At 50.0% G+C, this 19,569-nt stretch overlaps 1 protein-coding gene across 6 annotated transcripts in view; it reads right to left on the bottom strand.

Moving 5' to 3' along the window:
* The window catches only part of DOP1B (DOP1 leucine zipper like protein B), a 133,160-nt gene that overhangs the window by 84,142 nt on the left and 29,449 nt on the right, over window positions 1–19,569 (bottom strand). For all 6 annotated transcript variants that reach the window (XR_011465605.1, XM_070377606.1, XM_070377633.1 and 3 more), the window contains exons 3-8: window positions 11,847–12,028; window positions 11,159–11,329; window positions 5,159–5,348; window positions 3,747–3,845; window positions 3,296–3,419; window positions 953–1,062 (exon numbers count right to left, since the gene is read on the bottom strand). Coding sequence is in view for 5 of the 6 variants with exons in the window: in XM_070377606.1 (XP_070233707.1) it covers window positions 953–1,062; window positions 3,296–3,419; window positions 3,747–3,845; window positions 5,159–5,348; window positions 11,159–11,329; window positions 11,847–12,028 (876 nt within the window). In the remaining variant the exon portion in view is untranslated. The remainder of the gene's footprint in view (window positions 1–952; window positions 1,063–3,295; window positions 3,420–3,746; window positions 3,846–5,158; window positions 5,349–11,158; window positions 11,330–11,846; window positions 12,029–19,569) is intronic.

A 19,569-nucleotide genomic window follows, 5' to 3' on the forward strand; every position in this document is an offset into this window, starting at 1 on the left:
TTGTCCCTCAAGGCCCTGGACTCCTTATCAACCTACTTAAGAATCAGCTGTCTCTCAAAAGAGACACAGATATAAACAACAGACTTTTGGACTCTGTGGGAGAAGGCGAGGGTGGGATGATTTGAGAATAGCATTGAAACATGTATATCACCATATGTGAAACAGATCACTAGTCCAGGTTCAATGCATGAGACAGGGTGCACCGGGATGACCCAGAGGGATGGGTGGGGAGGGAGGTGGGAGGGGGGTTCAGGATGCGGGACACATGTACACCCGTGGCTGATTCAGGTCAATGTATGGTAAAAACCACAATATTGTAAAGTAATTAGCCTCCAATTAAAAAAAAAAGAATCAGCTGTCTCAGAGTGACATCACGGGTTGTTCTAGTTGTTAAACATTCTGGGATAGAAGTAAAAGCAGTCACACGGCACGAGATGAGAACCCGTGGCCCTCCATACCATGGGTTTTGCTTCCTGGGATTCAGTCGTCCACAGATTGCAAATATTTGGGGGGAAAAAATTCCAGAAAGTTCCCAAAGGCAAAACTTGAGCTTGCCATGCACTGGCAAGTACCTATATAGCACATACACTGTGTTCTGCAACATATTTACATAGCATTTATGTCACAAATCATCTAGAGGTGGTGTCACAAGTAATGTAGAGATGAATTAAGGTACGCGAGAGGACGAGCATATGTTACATGCAAACACCAGGCTGTGTTATATACAAGGGACTTAAGCATCTGTGGATTTTGGTATCCACAGGGTGGGGGTGTGGGAAGGGCTGGAACCACTCCCTGTGGATTCCAGGGGATGACCACACATGGATTTTTCCCAACTGCATATGAAGGAACGGGCCCCATGTCTACTCTGAGGTCCCACAAGGAACCTCACTGAAAAACCACAATTAGGAAGTTCCTGATTGGGATCCCCTTTCCAGAAACGCTCCTTTACCTCAACTAAAAGATCCTTGGAGTATTTCTCAAAAAAATACATGGACTGGTCTTCATAAACATTTGAGACTTCGGATTCGGGCACGATGGTATTTCCTTTAATATCTGAACCTGTAAAAGAACAAGAAGCATGAGATGTAAAGAAATTTACACGTTCAGAGTACATCTTATCACGCAAAGGTCTTATGCTCTGGTATTTCAAAAAACAGTACGCCTCCAACAGAAAATAAAAATCAGATTCAGCAAAACCAAGTCCTGTCTTTCTGACAGTGGCGCGCCAGGAATCAGACAGGCAGAATTCCATCTCAACGGGCTTCAGTTGAGTTTACCCCAAGAATTCATCCTGACTGTCTTTGACAAGTATGATTATGAGAATCAAACAGAATGACTATCATTTGTGAAAACCGGTGCTTACTTGTACAGCAGTATGAGAAATCAAGGTATTCTCATCTGTACACCCTCATTTTGAGCTGTGGCTAAGTCTCTAAGGTCCTTAGGGCAAGGCACAGCATCTTTCTAAGCAGAGAGTCTGGACTCCTGGGGTCATGGCTTTTACAAGTGGAAGCTGTTACTGAGCTTGGGTCCCAGGTCCTCCCTACAGACAAGGTGCTGAGCCCCCCTGGGAGGGAGCTGTGCATTTGACAAAATCATCCTTTTAACAAAAAAATGTTTAAAGAGCCTGTAAATATCCCTCTGGAGATCCTTCATAAGCTTCCAAGCTATGACTTCTGAAAGTTTTCTAACTAGCAGAAGAAAGAGTTAGGACTTTCTGACATTGATATGCCAGGTGGCACAGCGGTAAAGAATCCACCTGCCAAGCAGGAGACGCAGGTTTGATCCCTGGGTTGGGAAGATCCCCTGGAGAAGGAAATGGCAACCCACTCCAGTATTCTGGCCTGGAGAATCCCATGGACAGAGGAGGCTAGCGGGCTACAGTCCTTGGGGTCGCAAAGAGTCAGACACTACTGAGCGACTGGGCACCATGAGGGTTAAAAAGAAAAAAAGCTGAGAAGCAGAGGATTTTCAGGCCAGTGAAAACCCTCCAGGTGATACTCTAATGGGAGACATGTATTGTTATAGACTTTTGTCTAAATCCACAGAACGCACAGCACTGAATGGGAATAAATGGGGAGGGAGGGGGCGGGGCTGTGGTGATGACAACATGTCGGTGTAGGTCCCTCAACTGTGATAAAAGTGCCGTTCTGCTGGGGGATGCTGGTTAGGGGGAGGCTGCGTGCATTTTGGGGAGGAGGGCTAGATGGGAACTCTCCATACCTTCCTCTTAGTTTTGCTGTGACCCTAAAACTGCTCTAAAAAAATAAAGCCTTAAAAGAGAAGCTCTGGAGTCCTTTCACAATCACTCTGTTCACCATCTTCTCTTAGGGACATGAACTTGGGAATCTGCAACATTCAGAAAGTGCTACCTTTTAGGCCCTGTGATTTCCTGAACTTGTCCCCATGAAGCCTTTCAACTGACAGTCAAGGGCTCTTTTCCTGCAGGTGCAGAGTCTGTCCACAAAAGAAGTGCGCAGAAACATGAATCAGGGTTCTCGCGCGCTCCCAAAGCCACCCAAAGAAAGTCAAAGTGTGAGTCGCTCAGTCGTGTCTGACTTTTTGCAGCCCCATGGACTGTAGCCCTCCAGGCTCCTCTGTCCATGGGATTCTCCAGGCAAGAAGCCTGGAATAGGCAGCTATTCCCTTCTCCAGGGGAATCTTTCCGACCCAGGGATCAAACCCGGGTCATCTGCATTGCAGAAAGATTCTTTACCATCTGAGCCATCAGATGGTAAGTCATCCAAATACCTCCCCAAATGCATCAAAGCCACAGATGTTCCCATCCAGACAAAACCTTCCTTGACCATACTCTCATGTTTCTGGGTTTTCTCACACACACCCTTCTACCATGAAACTTCTCCACGGCAACAAGCTTCTACCTGAACAAGGCCTAGCCACCGTTATTTTGTGGTCTTCCAAGTTTCTTAAAATTGAATTCAGTTAACATTTTACAAATCTCATTGCTCAGTTGCTTGGTCGTATCCAATCTTTGCGACCCTATGGACGACTGTAGCCTGCCAGGCTCCTCTGTCCATGGGATTTCCCAGGCAAGAACACTGCAGTGGGTTGCCATTTCTTTCTCCAGAAAATCCAGTCACTTCCCTGTATTTTATGTACTGACTGCAAAATAACCAAAGCTGCGGGCTAGACAGCAGAACTCTGCTGACCAGTTGACAGTTCGGTCTGCATGCTGTCTTACCACACTGATGACATTCAGAAATGCATCACCAAGATTAGAACTTATTCCCCAAATCAGCACCTTCCCTCTGGCTCTCTAGCCCCTACATACCAAGTAACCATGCGTAAAGCCTTCTATTCAGAGACATATCCCGTCTCAGGAGGGTCTGAGTGGCAGCTGAGAGGATGCGCACGATGTCGGATCTGAGCAAGGGGATGGCTCTCTCATTGGAATCCTAGGAGGAGGACGAAGGAAACTTTACTGCAAGGTGGTGACATGGTAAATTGCTGGCCTTCTGACATGTGGACCCTCTTTAGCAGCCTACAAAGCTTTACCTTAAAGAGGGGGTTCTCAAAAGGGGTGGATTCTTTACACGCTGCCCAGGGGAGAAGCTACTCGATTCTGCTATGGAAACACCACCCGCACAGAAATGAGCTGAACGGGGACAGTGGTCACTGAGCGCCTGCCCTCCTCTCCTGACAAGACGGCTCGGGTCTCTCCCGCCTACCCCACGGCCTCAGGGAAGCCCAGCACTGCCCCTGGAAGAACACAGACTGCTCACCAGACAGGTATAAAATGGGAAGAAGAACAGGACAATCTCCAGGTTATTTCTTTGCACCAGCACGTTTGAGTCCAACAGGCACGCACATAAGGACTTTATCTGCAAGGGACAAAATGCCGTGAACATTTCACGCCCAAGACACTGAGCATCATTTGCAGCTATTCTTTTGAATCGTAAAAATGAAAACAACTCTTCCTGGTCATCTTGAAAGCACTGTGTTAAGGTCACGTGGAACAGAACAACACGGTGTAAATATGGGAAACTTGGTTCTAGCTCCAGACGCTAGGGGGAGCTCTGTGTCGTGGGAAAGACGGCACTGTTTGATTTCAGAAGTGGAGAGGCTTGGACCGGATGGCCAGGCTCTAAGACCTCAGATCCTACAATCCCAGAAAGAAACGTTTTTAAGTTCCAACAGGGACCTTTGACTATATTAAAACTCCAATGACATCCAGCCAAACGGACTCCAAACCAATTCAATGCGGATTTTGAGGGTCCTTTCTGAGTACAGATAGAGGTGCTACAGCTGCAGGAGAGAAAACCAGCCATAAGAAGAGTTTTAACAAAAAGCTGTGAGACGGGAAGAGGAGAGGGCGAGATCTTTCCACTGGGGGGAACAGCGAAGCTTTGTGGGGAATCTGAGCTTGAAAGACAGGCGGACAGATGCTGAGATGGGCGAGAAGAGACGGGCAGTGAGCACAGGACGAGGGAGGGACCAACTCGAGCAAAGATGGCATCACAGACGTGCCAGGCCAGGAGGGGCAGCAGCTCTGGGAGCGCAGACGGCCAGGAGGGGAGAGTCAGGCCTCTGGGCGACCGGGAGCACACCGTCAGGACACTCCTGAGGACGGACTTTATCTGCTGGCAGCAGGTAATTTTTCAGACAGAAAAGATCTAAGCAAAGCTATGCTTCAGCAAAGTGAAGTCTTGCAGCAACCAAAAAAGCACTGGATGGGAGAGGGAAGAGATGGGGAGAAACCAGTTAGAAAATTACATGGTGGTCCCAGAACAAGACCGAAGGAGCCGAAGCAGGGAGGTGAAAACGGAGGAAGAGACAAAGCGGTGCTGACGGGGCAGAGAAGGAGGGAGTGTGTCTGTGAGGGTCTCCTCTGTCCTAAGCATCGGACGATGTCCCTTCATCACTCTTTTCCTCGGAGAGCCCCACAGGGAGATCTATTACTTCCACGGTGCAAAGAGGAATGGATTCAGAGGGGTAAGGAATCGCTGCCCACTTTCTTAACGATGAAATCAGCTTTGAACGTTTCCAGTGTGAAGCGAGGTCCACCACTAGGTGGCGATAGACTGCAAGCCATTAAACAAGTGTTAAGTTGGGGAGAGTTGGTTTGACGCCCCGCCCCAGCCCCACCCCAGCCCCGCCCCCACCGGCCGCCCCCTGCCAGGCCCGGGGCACCCACCGTGAGCTGGTAGTCAGTCCCCAGCATGTACTTCTGCTCCCGGCCGGGCGCGCCCCGGTTGATGTGGCCCACCACGAAGAGCGAGGCGGGCAGGCGGATGGACGGGCTGGCCAGGACACTCCCCCAGAGGGCGGTGTAGAAGACCTCCCTGCCGACCACCAGGGACAGCCTCAGGAGCAGCGCGTCCGTCCTAGGCCGGAAGAGCACAGCGTCAGGGCGCTCCCCGCGGGCCAGGGAAACGCCACCTGCCTCATTCTGAGCCGCCGCCGTGCGCCCCTTCGGTGTCAGCTGTTACTGAAAACTGAATTTGCTAGGACAAACGTGTCACCGAGAGGGGCCGCGTCTTGGCTGAGGGGCAGCATCTGACCGGTCGTGTCCCCCTTGGGGCACCGAGACCGGTCTCCACCTCTGGCCTCACCACAGATGTCACTGTGCTTGTGGGAGGCGGGCCCACTGCCCCAAGGAGATAAGCAGACAGTCACCCTGTATAAAAGCACAAGGAGTCATTAATGTGCGGAAAAAAACACAACAAAAGCTGACACGACTGATTAAAGACCTAAGTAATGATAAAGACTTCCATAGTGGCTCAGATGGTGAAGAATCCGGCTGCAATGCAGACTTGTGTTCAATCCCTGGGTGGGGAAGATCCCCTGGAGAAGGAAATGGCAACCCACTCTAGTATTCTTGCCTGGAGAATCCCGTGGACAGAGGAGCCTGGCAGGCTACAATCCATGGGGTCACAAAGAGTCAGACACGACTTAGCGACTATCACTCACTCACTCAGTGATAAAGACATCCCTGACCTGAGCACGGCCACACACGTGCTCAGGGACACTGGAATTCAGAAATACTGGGGACAGTTGTTGCCTGGGCCTCCCACACCATGGCACATTCTAGAAGGTCTGGGGCCGTTTTCCTGACACTCTGCCCCCAGCATCTCCACACCCCAGCTGCCACTGCGGGAAGCCCTCCTGTGGACCACCCGCCTGGATTCAGGTCTTATCTTTACCCGGGATGCCGTGACACCGCATCGGCACTTGGACGGACCTCCTCAGAGAGAAGCAGCATTGGGGGGTGTAAGCTTGTTTTTCCACCAATACGGACTGAGGTGGGCCCCTCTCCGCTTGGGGAGCGCCTGTGGCTAGCGGGGCCCTTTCCCACCAACTGTGAAAACACAGCTTGTGGGCCCGGTGACGGCACTTATCAGTACGACAGTGGAGGCAGATCCCATGAAGGGATTTCACTTAAGGAGGGGGTCTGACTCGAAAGCTAAAATGATTCCATCTTTCATATGCTTCCTATTTGCATTGACCACAGCAGGGAAAAAAAAAAAAGGACAAGCCCAGTATAAAGCAGTGGCGTTCTGGAATCCGCAATCCTCTATCTACTTCTTGGCAGTGGAGCCTGGGACAAATGAAAGCCCTGTGCATGTCATCTCAGCCGTGGCAGAGAAAAGGGGTGAAAATAACGCAAGTTGTCTCTTGAGTAGACACTCATCACGGGTCTGTTCTGCTAGCTGACCCTCCCCAGTGCCCAGATGAGCGTCTGACACACGGCTGGGCCTCCAGAAAACTGTCAGATGAATGCCACTCTCTCCACTTCACTGTGACCCACACTGTGTGCAGCTTGCTCTTGTTGTTCCACAGCTAAGTCACGTCCGACTCTTTGTGACCCCACTAACTGCAACACACCAGGCCTCCCTGTCCCTCACCGTCTCCCGGAGTTTGCCCAAGTTCAGCTTGCTCAGTGTATGTTTAAACATTTTGTACAATAAAGTCTACTACCTTTCAACATCAAAAATTAATTCTATTTTCCTTAACCCTAGCGCTTTTCAACTCATAAAATATCCGTAGCGAATGACACAGAGAAAAAAAAACAAAATGAAGCAGCATCAGTAACAGCCAAATGCTTAGAAGGACACAGAATGGTTTAGAGGCTAAAGGTATTGATCAGCCTTCTATCGGAGCTGAGCCAACAAATAGAGCTTCTCTCTGCCCAGCTCTGAAAACCACCAAAAGCCCTAGTTTGGGGTAGAAGCAGCATTCAGCAGCTGCAGTTGCGGTAAGCTGGGTAGATGGGTCCCTGTGGACACAGTGGACGCACAGGATGGTCCTGAGCTAGGAAGAGATTCCCACAGCAGCAGGTTAATCCAGGAAGCCCCCGGAGAGCTCGTCTCTCCAGGGTCCCTATCACACAAGACCAACGCCAAGCTAAAACCCATCACAAACGCTACAGCGTGGACACTGCTGTCTCCTGCCCCTTGCTTACAAAAGCGTATCCCCAAAGCACGTTTCAGGGAACACTGGCCACGGTAGAGGGGGTCCCACCATCCGAGAGCCTGGGGAATGCCACTTATGCTATCCCTTCTTCAACATTCAGAGAACACTGCCCAGTTTTCTTTATTAAAGAAACGGGCTTCCCTGGTGGCTCAGCTGGTAGAGAACCCACCTGCAATGCAAGAGACCTGGGTTCAATCTCTGGGTTGGGAAGATCCCCTGGAGAAGGCAAGGCTACCCACTCCAGTATTCTGGCCTGGAGAATTCCATGGACTGTACAGTCTCTGGGCTCATCAAGAGTCAGACAAGACTGAATGACTTTCATATTAAAGAAGCAGTTTAATATAAAAATAAAAATTTTACCTTAAAAATGAATGGATATTAAAAATTTAAATGATGTTACAGGTCAGAAAAACAAGTAATTATGAAAAGACTCTGCCATGGAGGGGGGTTTCCTAGGTGGTGCTAGTGGTAAAGAATCTGCCTGCCAATGCAGGAGAGGCAGATTTGATTCCTGGGTCAGGAAGATCCCCTGGAGAAGGGAATGACAACCCACTCCAGTATTCTTGCCTGGAGAATCTCATGGACAGGAGCATAGAGGGCTACAGTCCATGGTGTCACAAAAGTGTTAGACATGACTGAGCAACTAAACAACAAAACTTCTATGGAGAGCAAACTAAAGAGCAAGATAACTGGGGTTAAAAGCTAAAGTCAAAGTCACTCAGATAGTGAGGGACAGGAAGGCCTGGTGTGCTGCAGTCCGCGGGGCTGGAGTTGCAAAAAGTTGGACGCAACTTAGCGAATGAACAACAAGGGGGAGAAAACTCTAGGACCAGCAGGGCTTCCTCAGCGTGGTGCTGGCCTTGGCCAGAAGAGAGGCCAATGAAGATTTGCCCACTGCCATCTAAATCAGGGTTTCTCACCCTGTACCATGTGGATCCTGGGGCTGGGCCCTTCTTTGCAGTGGGGGCAATCGTGTGCATCTTGGGGTGTTCAGGCACACCCCTCACCTCTACCCACTAGATGCCAGTAGCACCCGCCCCACCCCGGTGTAACACCCAAAAAATGTACTCAGGTACTGCCAAGGGTGCCCTGGGGGCTGGAGCCACCCTAGGCTGAGAACCACTAAGTTCAAGGGTCATGTCTGGGGACCCGGGTTTTGCCTGCTTTCCAACCACTGAAAACTTCCCACCTCTCTTCCATCTCCTCGGAGCAGGGGTTTAGCATCCACCCCCAACCACGAATCCTGTCTTCCTCGTACAGCAACTCACAGCAAGCCATGTGGGCACTTCCTGTGCACTTTACAAGGGGGATCCTGGGCGGGAGTGTTTGTGGACATCAAAGAGTTATTAGAAAGCCAGGGTGAATAATGAGACGGAACGCCGGCCAAAATCTCCATTGCCTTATGGTTCACTGACAAGCAGAGACCAGGAACTGTCCCCGCCTCCATGAAACCCATGACTCAGCAGCCCCAACGCGCTCACTCACTCACCCCTCAGTATTTTCCACCGGCTCAGACATGGTGACCGGCCCACCCCCAGACCCTCTGCAGAGTATCTGCTGGGGGTGAGGGGTTGGGGGGGTGTCTGACTCAATTCCTGAGCAGGTTAGGAAGGAACCCTCTCAAACTGACCTGGATACATTTAGTCACCTGATCGCTGTGCCCACACGCCTGCGCTCAGAGACCATGCAACCCTGCCCCAGCCTTCACCTCGGAGGCCGGTCGCTCGTACCCCTGAGCACCGAAGACGCCAGATCGGGCTTTGTGTCACAGCCACGTGTACCCCGTGACTCACAGAGCTTTACTCAGCTCGCTGTTGAACACTGAGAAATCATAATATTAGGAGAAAACACTCGTGTTCATCGGCTGGAGCAACCGTTTAAATGAACATTCATTGATCAGCTGGGAGAATATATGACAACACCCTGACTACTGACAGGTTTCTGGTGTGATTCATTCTTACAGGTTAAAAAAAAATTGCCTTACACTGTGGGAGCTGAAGTGCTCATCTTTAGATGATGGGGGCACGGGGAAAGCATTTACAGTAAACATCTGTAAAACAGGAATGGACCAGAACTTCTAGAAAGAGCCTGGGGCTAGGAGTCAAGAGCAGAGTGGGATAAAAGTTGGCTTGTTAACCCCGTGTGACCCTGACTCTTCCTGAACCCACAGGCCCACCTGGCTTCTCAGGGCGTGGAGCTAGGTTTAAGATAGCAACAAGATGGACCCTGCCTCCAAGGGAAGTGGATGCTAGTGACTCAGCATATCACAGAGGTGGATTCCCCACGGGGAGGTAGAGGGCCACCACCCGCTCTGAGTGGAAGCCTCAAACAGCCCAAGTGCACATCAAACGCCAGGATGGATGCGTGTGACTTTAACGCACCCTTGGGTCACCAGCCACCATCCTGCAAACATTCTGATTATTTGGTTTCTTTGAGGGGCACACTCTGAGTGGGCCCTGGATGGACTCCGTGCTTCCACTCCACGCCCCCTGCCACTCCCTGCCACAGCTGACACCATAGGGCAAAGGTGGCGCGGCTGGGGTCTCTGGTGTGGGGAAGATTCGAACAGGGCTTTGGGTCATCACATGGAAACTTGTGCAAGCATGCAGGTTTCTAGACCTGCCAGCCAGCTGCACGTGGGCTCTGGAAACGGGTCCTGTGAACAGAGGCTCGTCCTGTGGCATCACTCAGAACAGTTCACACCCTGGAAGTTGAGTTTTCATACTATGATTCTCCAGAAATGATTCTCTGTGTATATGCCATGGTCCGAATGGATAAATCCTCTCTCCCATTCCTAGTGAAAGTGAAAGAGACTCTGTCATGTTTGACTCTTTGTGACCCCATGGATTATACAGTCCATGGAATTCTCCAGACTAGAATACTGGAGTGGGTAGCTGTTCCCTTCTCCAAGGGATCTTCCTAACCTAGGGATCGAACCCAGGTCTCCCACATTATTGGCAGATTCTTTACCATCCTAAGCAGTGACCAAAACCACCACAATATTGTAATTGGCCTCCATTTAAAATAAACAAAACAAACGAATACCATTGCATGAACTTCTGTGCCTGTGAGCTTGCCGAATTTCTCCAAGATGCTTGCAACTCGTCAAGCTGAGCCCTACCCATCAATGAAACCCAGGCTTGCTTTTTTATTTGGAAGCAGCCTGGTAAACAATGGGCTTCCCTGGTGGCTCAGACAGTAAAGAATCTGCCTGCAATGCTGGAGACCTGGGTTCAATCCCTGGGTCGGGAAGATCCCCTGGAGGAGGGCATGGCAAACCCCTCCAGTATTCTTGGCCTGGAGAATCCCCATGGACAGAGGAGCCAGCCAGGCTCCAGTCTGTAAGTTCCTGAAGAGTCGCACGTGACTGAGCGACGAATGCTTTCATGTTCACGAGTATACAGAAGGAGGGAGACCCTCAGAACCTGACACATAAGAGGCAGAACCCCATCCCCACTGCCCACAGACCTAGAGACTCTGGGGAACTTTCTCACCTCCTGACCCTCACCTGGAAACATGGTAAAATTCAAAGGGGCACGCGGTACTTCGTCAGGCAGAGACGCCACAGAAAGGTGAATGTCAGCCTGACGTTCTGCACCTACCCTGCTTCCGAGGTCTTCTCCGCACGTCTCCCCTTGTTTCTCACAAAGCAGCAGAATAAAACACAAGTGGGCACCCCCCACCCCGGGGCGGGCGGCCATGGGCTCTGGCCGACACCCACCTGTCATAGATCTCCGAGCCCTCCTCCAGGCCGGGCAACAGGCCGACGACAAAGGCCTGGAGGCTTGGGAGCAGCAGCTTCTGCAGCGGGAGGAAGTACTTCTCGTACAGGCCGAGCAGCACGGGTCTCACCGACATGGCTGCGTGCGCCAGAAGCGGGAACAGCCCGCAGCTTTGAGGACAGAGAAAAAAGGGAGAGGAAGGAAAATGAGAGGCCTGGTCAGAAGCTCCAAGGGATCGGCCAGCCAGCCGGCCAGCCGTCTACGCTGGTGACGGAGGTGCCCAGCCGTCACGGGACAGTCACCACCCAGTGCTGGCAGGGGGCAGGCCACAGGCAGTGTGCAACAGTGCGTCTCAGCTTAAGGAGAAAAGTCAGGGAGGACTGACTCTGGAGGGTGGGCCCTGGGGGAACCTCCTGATGGATGGCTTCATGGCGAATGGACGCATCCCTTTGTATTTTGCCTTGTTCATCCTTTTCTTGGAGGAGGAAATAGCAACCCACTCCAGTATTCTTGCCTGGAGAATTCCGTGGACGGGGAGCCTGGTAGGCTTCTGTCCATGGGGTTGCAGAGTTGGACACGACCGATGCGACTTAGCACCAGCAGCAGCATACTTTTCTGAGCTGGCGAACTGAAATGTGGATTCCTTGGGGAATAGAAGAGGGAAGTGGTGGGTGAAGCTAGCATTACCTGTACAGGAACAAATCCTTGGCCAACCATTTGGTCCCCACGATCTTAAAGATGATCTCATAGGTTTCTAGGGCTTTTAAGTGCACGCCACTGGGCAAGGCGGGATGCAGGCACTGGGCTAATCTCTTGCTGATGACGAGTCGTCTGGGCAACAGGGAGTACCTCAGGTTACTCTGCAGAGCCTGGAAAACAAGAGGAGACGCATGTGAGGAAGAAGGCAGCGACACGGACAGAGGGGTACGCATCACCCATCTGGAGGCCAGGAAGACCCCAGCAAGTCGAGGCATGGGTGTAAGAGGCAGGATGTGAGCAGACAGGAAGACACAGGGACGGCTTGGGAGGGCTCAGGGTCCAGGGTCGCGAGCCAGCGTTGGGGAGACAGGGCTGGGGAAGCCCCCAGCATCGCTGGAATGGAGACAGGGTGCGGTTTCGAGAGTGAGGGTGATCCTGCGTCCCTTCAACAGAGAAGGAAATCACAACCCACGCCAGTGTTCTTGCCTAGAAAATCCCACAGACAGAGGAGCCTGGTGGGCTTCAGTCCATGGGGTCGCAAAGAGTCGGACACAACTGACCACACCGTACATGTGTTCCCTTCAAAGGGCCTCTGTCTCCATCAGGCCAGCTTCCTGTGAAGCTGCGTGCTTCTGTCCGGGGAAGCCTCCAGTCTACACCTGCGACCGAGCAGAACACAGACCTCCCCGTCCCCGAGCAGAGCCTTGTGTGTGAGCCGCGGAAGGCCTGTGTTTCCCATCAACCTCCCAGCTGCGCTTCACAGCCGCATGTTCTGAGTGCAGTTCAGGGGGTCGGTGGGGGGCACCCAGCAGAGATGGGGAGCCGTGGGCTTCTAGGCCAGGATTCCCAGCGTCTTCGCCAGGAAGTTCCACAGGAGAAGTCAGATCCCTGCTGGTGTGGAATGACAGTCCCCCTACCACCCTGCCCCGAGCAGGCCTCCTCAGGCAGGACAAGGGCCTGTGTGCGTGCTAAGTCGCTCAGTGTCCAAATCTTTGCGGCTCCAAAGATGGTAGCCCACCAGGCTCCTCTGTCCGTGGGATTCTCCAGGCAAGAATACTGGAGTGGGATGCCACGCCTTCCTCCAGGGGATCTTCCTGACCCAGGGCTCCAACTCCTGTCTCTTGCAGCTCCTGCATTGGCAGGCAAGTTCTTTACCACTAGCGCCACCTGGGAAGCCAGGACTGTGGGCCTGGTCTCTGCTAGGGCATTCCTGGGCGTTCGCTGCACCTAAGAAATACAGTGGGTGGATTTCCTCCTAACAGGGCACCTCCCTCCTGGGGCCAGGTCCATGTTGTACTTCACAGCAACGAGTAGCCACTTCGAGAGCGCTGGGTGGGTCCTCGTGACTCAGTCTTATACACCAAATGTCTGTCCTTCCTGTGGAACAATCCACATGACTCACACAAATATTTACTGAAAGCTGACAGGGTGAAGTCCATGCTTCTCACAAAGCTGCTCAAGAAGGCCTCAAAGGCAGACTCCCGCCCGATTCGCCGGACCCATATCTCAATGCTTTGGCTTCAAACTTTCTAACAACACAGGTCCACCAGAGGTCCCTGCCTGCCCCCCGCTGCCCCCCAACCAGCTCTGCCTGAATGTTCTCCTCACTGGACTCAGCTCAGCACCTACTCAGGGAGGTAGGAGCGTCCCCCGCCCAGGGCAGGGTGCCTGTGCAGCTGTGCTCCGTCGGGTTCCACGTGTCACTGACTGACAGTGTGGAGCTAAGCACCATCCTCTCCCGGGCTGAGCTGTGTGAGCCATATGGGGCTGGATCTGCCTTCTTCCTCTGCTGTTCTCAAAGGCAGACAGCTCACAGGAACATCACCTGATGTGTGTCAGAGCTGTGTGGTCTCAGGCCTGTGACAGCTTACTTTCTAGAAGCAAGGAAAACGATCTCACCTCTAAAACACACACTGAGGCTATGCAGGAAGTCAAGGGAAAAGAAGGAAAATGACATTTTCCACCAGAAGCACAGAGTAAACTGAACTCTCAAAATCAATAAAACTACCTCTAAAGGAAAAAAAAAAAAACCTCAAGATCATCAAGAATATTATTTGTAAGAGTTGGATGACTTAAAAGAAAGGGAAAGCCAACCAGTGCCTTTTAATGTGCTCGTGTCCAAAAAAAAAATTGAGGCAGTGACCTGGCAAAACGCATTGTGACAGCAGGTGAGAGCTGAGTTATTGAGGCAGAGAGAAAATGACCATGGGAAACACACAGGAAAGAGCTCATCTGATGACTTTCGAACACGTAGAAAAGCAGGTGGAATCGGAACGCACAACCCAGGTTCAACACGTGTGAGCGGGCCAATCCCGACGACAAGGCTTTCAGGAAACCATGTCTGTGACCCACTCACTGGCTAGCCTCTCGATACCTGGGTCCTGGGCTTTCTCCCCGATCCCAGAGGAGGAGAACCAGCTCTGGCCTCACCTGTTACATCCGTCAGGTAGAGCTCCTGCTGTTTAAGTCAAAATCTCACTTCTGCTCAGCACAGTCTCAGGACTTCTGCTACTTGAGGTGCAGAAGATGGGCTGCTGCTCCCAAGGGGATCCCCTGGGACCCATAAGTGTTTGTCCACCCCCCGCCACGCCCTGGGGCTGTACATCAGCAGGATCTCATTTCTCCACCCTTCTGAACACTGGTGTGGGCACCATGACCTACCCTGGCCAGTGAGCTGAGTGGCATCATGTGTCACTCCCGGTACAGGCTTTAGAAGGCAACTTCAAGGCCCAATGGATTTTCTTTCCCTGCTTCTAAGATCGTGGAGACCCTGCCACGAACTGCAGCCCCTCCCAGACTGGGCCCCTGAGAAATTACAGACAGCAGGAACCACCCGCTGACCCACAGAAGCAGAGCTCAACCATGCTGTGAAAACCACTGAGCTGTTTGTTTTGGGGAACTGTTTGTTACCATGGCATAACCTCCCCTCTCCTGACTGATACAAATCTTCCCAGGTAAATGGAATTACAAGGAAGCACAGCCATTCATTCCAAATGAACAAGGCTGGTTGCTATTGCTTTTAAAATTGTTACTCCGTTTAATTTTGTTAAAGAAACATAACTGAGAACTGCGACCTTACCAGAACATGTGAAATGGATTGTTCACTGTACTCTGCCCACGCAAATCCAAGCAAACACATCACACCCGAGTCAGGGAGTCAGGGCCTCTGAATAACAGGTACACGAAGATGAAGGAAGCTGTTTGATTTGAAGACCAGCAAGAACAAAGGGGACAACAGAGGATGAGATGGCTGTATGGCATCATCGCCTCAACAGATATGAGTTTGAGCAAACTCTGGGAGACGGTGAGGGACAGGGAAGCCTGCATGCCACAATCCATGGGGTCGCAAAGAGTCAGAAATAAATGAGCAACTGAGCGACAAAGGACAGAATCAGACATTACTTAGAAAAATGAGAAGGTACTCATCCTTTCTGATTTAAAAGAACACAAACCAAAACTTCTGGGAAGTGCTATTCTTTTCACCCATCCATCAGGCTGGCAAGTTAGACGAAAGCACACAGGTTCAGGAGCAGAGCAGAGAGGCCCAGAGATCACGAACTGGGTTCATCAAGCCACAGTCGGGATTTGGCCAGACAGTATTTGCAAGCTTGCTCCTCGGAGCGGCTACGATATAGATTGCCCTCTGTACCACTCTTATCACGAACAATGGGGCTAAAATAGTGCCTCGGTCATAGTGATTTTGTTAACACACTTCTCACAGAGGCTGGCATTTAATAAGCGCTTCAAAACTGAGGTTACACAAACAATGAGACAGAGGTTATTATAATGCCTGGTTTAAGTACGCAAGCTTAGGGGTCAGAGTCTGGAATTCCAGTTCCATCCTCTGTTAGATGAACCCCTTAACCTTTCTGGGCTGCAGTTTCACAGGAAGAAAGGGGCCTCACAAAGTTGCAAGCATCATGACATATCACACACAGGGTCTACCATAAGTAAGCAATCCACAAGCATCTCCTCTTATTATAATGACAGTTCAGTTCAGTCAGTCTTATCCGACTCCTTGAGACCCCATGGACTGCAGCACGCCAGGCCTCCTGGTCCATCACCAACTCCCGGAGTTTACTCACACTCACATCCATTGAGTTGGTGATGCCATCCAACCATCTCATCCTCTATCGTCCCCTTCTCCTTCTGCCTTCAATCTTTCCCAGCATCAGGGTCTTTTCATATGAGTCAGTTCTTCACATCAGTATTACAGTTTCAGCTTCAGCATCAGTCCTTCCAATGAATATTCAGGACTGGTTTCCTTTAGGATTGACTGGTTGGATCTCCTTGCAGTCCAGGGGACTCTTCAAGAGTCTCCTCCAACACCATAGTTCAAAAGCATCAATTCTTCAGCGCTCAGCTTTCTTTACAGTCCAACTCTCACATCCATACATGACTACTGGAAAAACCATAGCTTTGACTAGATGGATCTTTGTCGGCAAAGTAATGTCTCTGCTTTTTAATAAGCTGTCTAGGTTGGTCATAACTTTTCTTCCAAGGAGCAAGCATCTCTTAAGCTCATGGTTGCAGTCACCATCTGCAGTGATTTTGGAGCCCAAAAAATAAAGTCAGCCACTGTTTCCACTGTTTACTGATCTATTTGCCATGAAGTGATGGGACCAGATGCCATGATCTTCGTTTTCTGAATGTTGAGTTTTAAGCCAGCTTTTTCACTCTCCTCTTTCACTTTCATCAAGAGGCTCTTTCTGCCATAAGGGCAGTGTCATATGCATATCTGAGGTTATTGATATTTCTCCAGGCAATCCTGATTCCAGCTTGTGCTTCATCCAGTCCAGCATTTCTCATGATGTACTCTGCATAAAAGTTAAACAAGCAGGGTGACAATACACAGCCTTGATGTATCCTTTCCCAATCTGAAAGCAGTCTGTTGTTCCATGTCCAGTTCTAACTGGTTCTTTTTGACCTGCATACAGATTTCTCAGGACGCAGGTCAGGTGATCTAGTGTCAAAAGCTCTCCTGCTTATAAAATACTCTCTTGCTTTTTCAATGATCTAACGGATGTTGGCAATTTGATCTCTGGTTCCTCTGCCTTTTCTAAAGCCACCTTGAACATCTGGAAGTTGACAGTTCACGTACTGTTGAAGCCTGGCTTGGAGAATTTTGAGACTTATTTTGCTAGTGTGTGAGATGAGTGCAATTGTGCGGTAGTTTGAGCATTCTTTGGCATTGTCTTTCTTTGGGACTGGAATGAAAACTGACCTTTTCCAGTCCTGTGGCCACTGCTGCGTTTTCCAAATTTGCTGGCATATTGAGTACAGCACTTTCACAGCATCATCTTTCAGGATTTGAAATAGCTCAACTGGAATTCCATCACCTCCACTAGCTTTGTTCATAGTGATGCTTCCTAAGGCCCACTTGACTTCACATTCCAGGATGTCTGGCTTTAGGTGAGTGATCACAGCATCATGATTATCTGGGTCATGAAGATCTTTTTTGTACAGTTCTTCTGTGTATTCTTGCCACCTCTTCTTAATATCTTCTGCTTCTGTTAGGTCCATACCATTTCTGTCCTTTATCAAGCCCATCTTTGCATGAAATGTTCCCTTTGTATCTCTAATTTTCTTGAAGAGATCTCTAGTCTTCCCCATTCTGTTGTTTTCCTCTATTTCTTTGCACTGAGGAAGCCTTTCTTATCTCTCCTTGCTATTCCTTGAAACTCTGCATTCAAATGGGTATATCTTTGCTTTTCTCGTTTGCCTTTCACTTTTCTTCTTTTCATAGTTATTTGTAAGGTCTCTTCAGACAACCATTTTGCCTTTTTGCATGTCTTTTTCTTGGGGATGGTCTTGATCACTGCCTCCTGTACAATGTCTCGAACCTCTGTCCATAGTTCTTCAGGCGCTCTATTAGATCTAATCCCTTGAATCTATTTCTCACTTCCACTGTATAGTCGTAAGGGATTTGATTTAGGTCATACCTGAATGGTCTAGTGCTTTTCCCTACTTTCTTCAATTTAAGTCTGAATTTGGCAATAAGGAGTTCATGATCTGAGCCATAGTCAGCTAGTATTAAAAATGGAGACAAAATGCACTGCATTTTAAAAGGACTGAAATCCAATCACTTACAAATAAATGTCGTTTATTGTCACAAAAGCAAATAAGGACACTAGTTAAATGTCTTAAGAAGAAGGTTTGAGGAATTGTTGTTCAGTTACTCAGTCATGTCTGACTCTTTGTGAACCCATGGACTGCAGCAAACCAGGCTTTCCTGTTCTTCATTATCTCCTGGAATTTGCTCAAACTCATGTCTGTTGAGTCAATGACGCCATCCAACCATCTCATCCTCTGTCGCCCCCTTCTCCTCCTTCCCTCAATGTTTCCCAGCATCAGGGTCTTTTTCAATGAGTAGGGTATTCCCATCAGGTGGCCAAAGTATTAGAGCTTCAACATCAGTCCTTCCAATGAATATTCAGTATTGATTTCCTTTAGGACTGACTGATTTGATTTGCTGTCCAATGGACTCTCAAGAGTCTTCTCCATCACCCCAGTTTGAAAGCATCAATTCTTCAGCACTCAGCGCTCTCTATGGTTCAATTCTCACATCTGTACATGACTACTGGAAAAATCACCTTCCCAGGTGGCTCAGTGGTAAAGAGTCTGCCTGCAATGCAGTAAACCCAGTTTCGATCCCTGGGTAGGGAAGATCCCCTGGAGAAGGGAATGGCTACCCACTCCAGTATTCTTGCCTGGAGAATTCCATGGACAGAGGAGCCTGGTGGGCTATGGTCCATGGAGTCACACAGACACACACACCAGTGGCTAAGACTCTGCATTCCCAATGCAGGGGGCCTAGGTTCAATCCTTGGATAGGGAGCTAGATCCTAGATGTTGCAACTAAAACGCTGCAATGAAGACAGAAGAGCCCATGTGACGCCACTAAGACCTGGTGCAGCCAAATACATACATACCTGATATATTAAAAATACATATATATATAGTCTCTACTTTCATGAGACTGTCCTGCTGTCTCACTGAGGACTAATGCGTGGAGAGAATCAGCTCCATGTTTTTAAGGCAAACTTAGGACAGGAGTTATCTAAAGATGTATTCCTCGCTCTGGCTATTACATATTCTAAGCAGCGAGTGCTGGTTCAGCCCTGGTGGCTTTCTTCACCCAGACACCCTCAATCCAGGCGCATCTCTGCTTGCGGGCTGTTAACTCTGGCACCAGTGCTGTCACCCTGGGGCATGAGCTAAGCATCTGGCCAGCATGGCCGGCCCACTAAGATACTTCTCAGTGGGAAGTCGGGGCTGGGGGTAGGCATTCTGCTGCAGCTCCTCTGGAAGGAGCCTGGTGGGCTCCTGATGCCCTCAGCTTCTGCTGCTCTTGAAGAAGGAGACCTTCTCCCTGGAGCAACTCTGTCCTAGGAGGTTTCAAAACAGTGCCGTGCACTGCTGCTGGGAATATAAGATGGGTCAGCTGCTGTGCTCCTCACAGTATTAAACACTTGATTTCTTTACCAAATTATTAATTCCATTTGATCCAGCAACTCCATTTTTGGGCACACACCCAGAAGAACTGAAAGCAGGGACTCAGACAGTTATGTGCACACCACGTTCACTGCATTACAATTCACAATAGCCCAAAGGTGGAAACCACCCAAGAGCCCATCAGTGGATGAATGGATGAATAAAGGTGGTTTGTATGTACGATGGAATATTATTCAGCCTTAAAAAGTAAGGAAAT

Source organism: Bos mutus, chromosome 1 (assembly GCF_027580195.1).
Source record: "Bos mutus isolate GX-2022 chromosome 1, NWIPB_WYAK_1.1, whole genome shotgun sequence".
Taxonomy (NCBI): Eukaryota; Metazoa; Chordata; class Mammalia; order Artiodactyla; family Bovidae; genus Bos; species Bos mutus.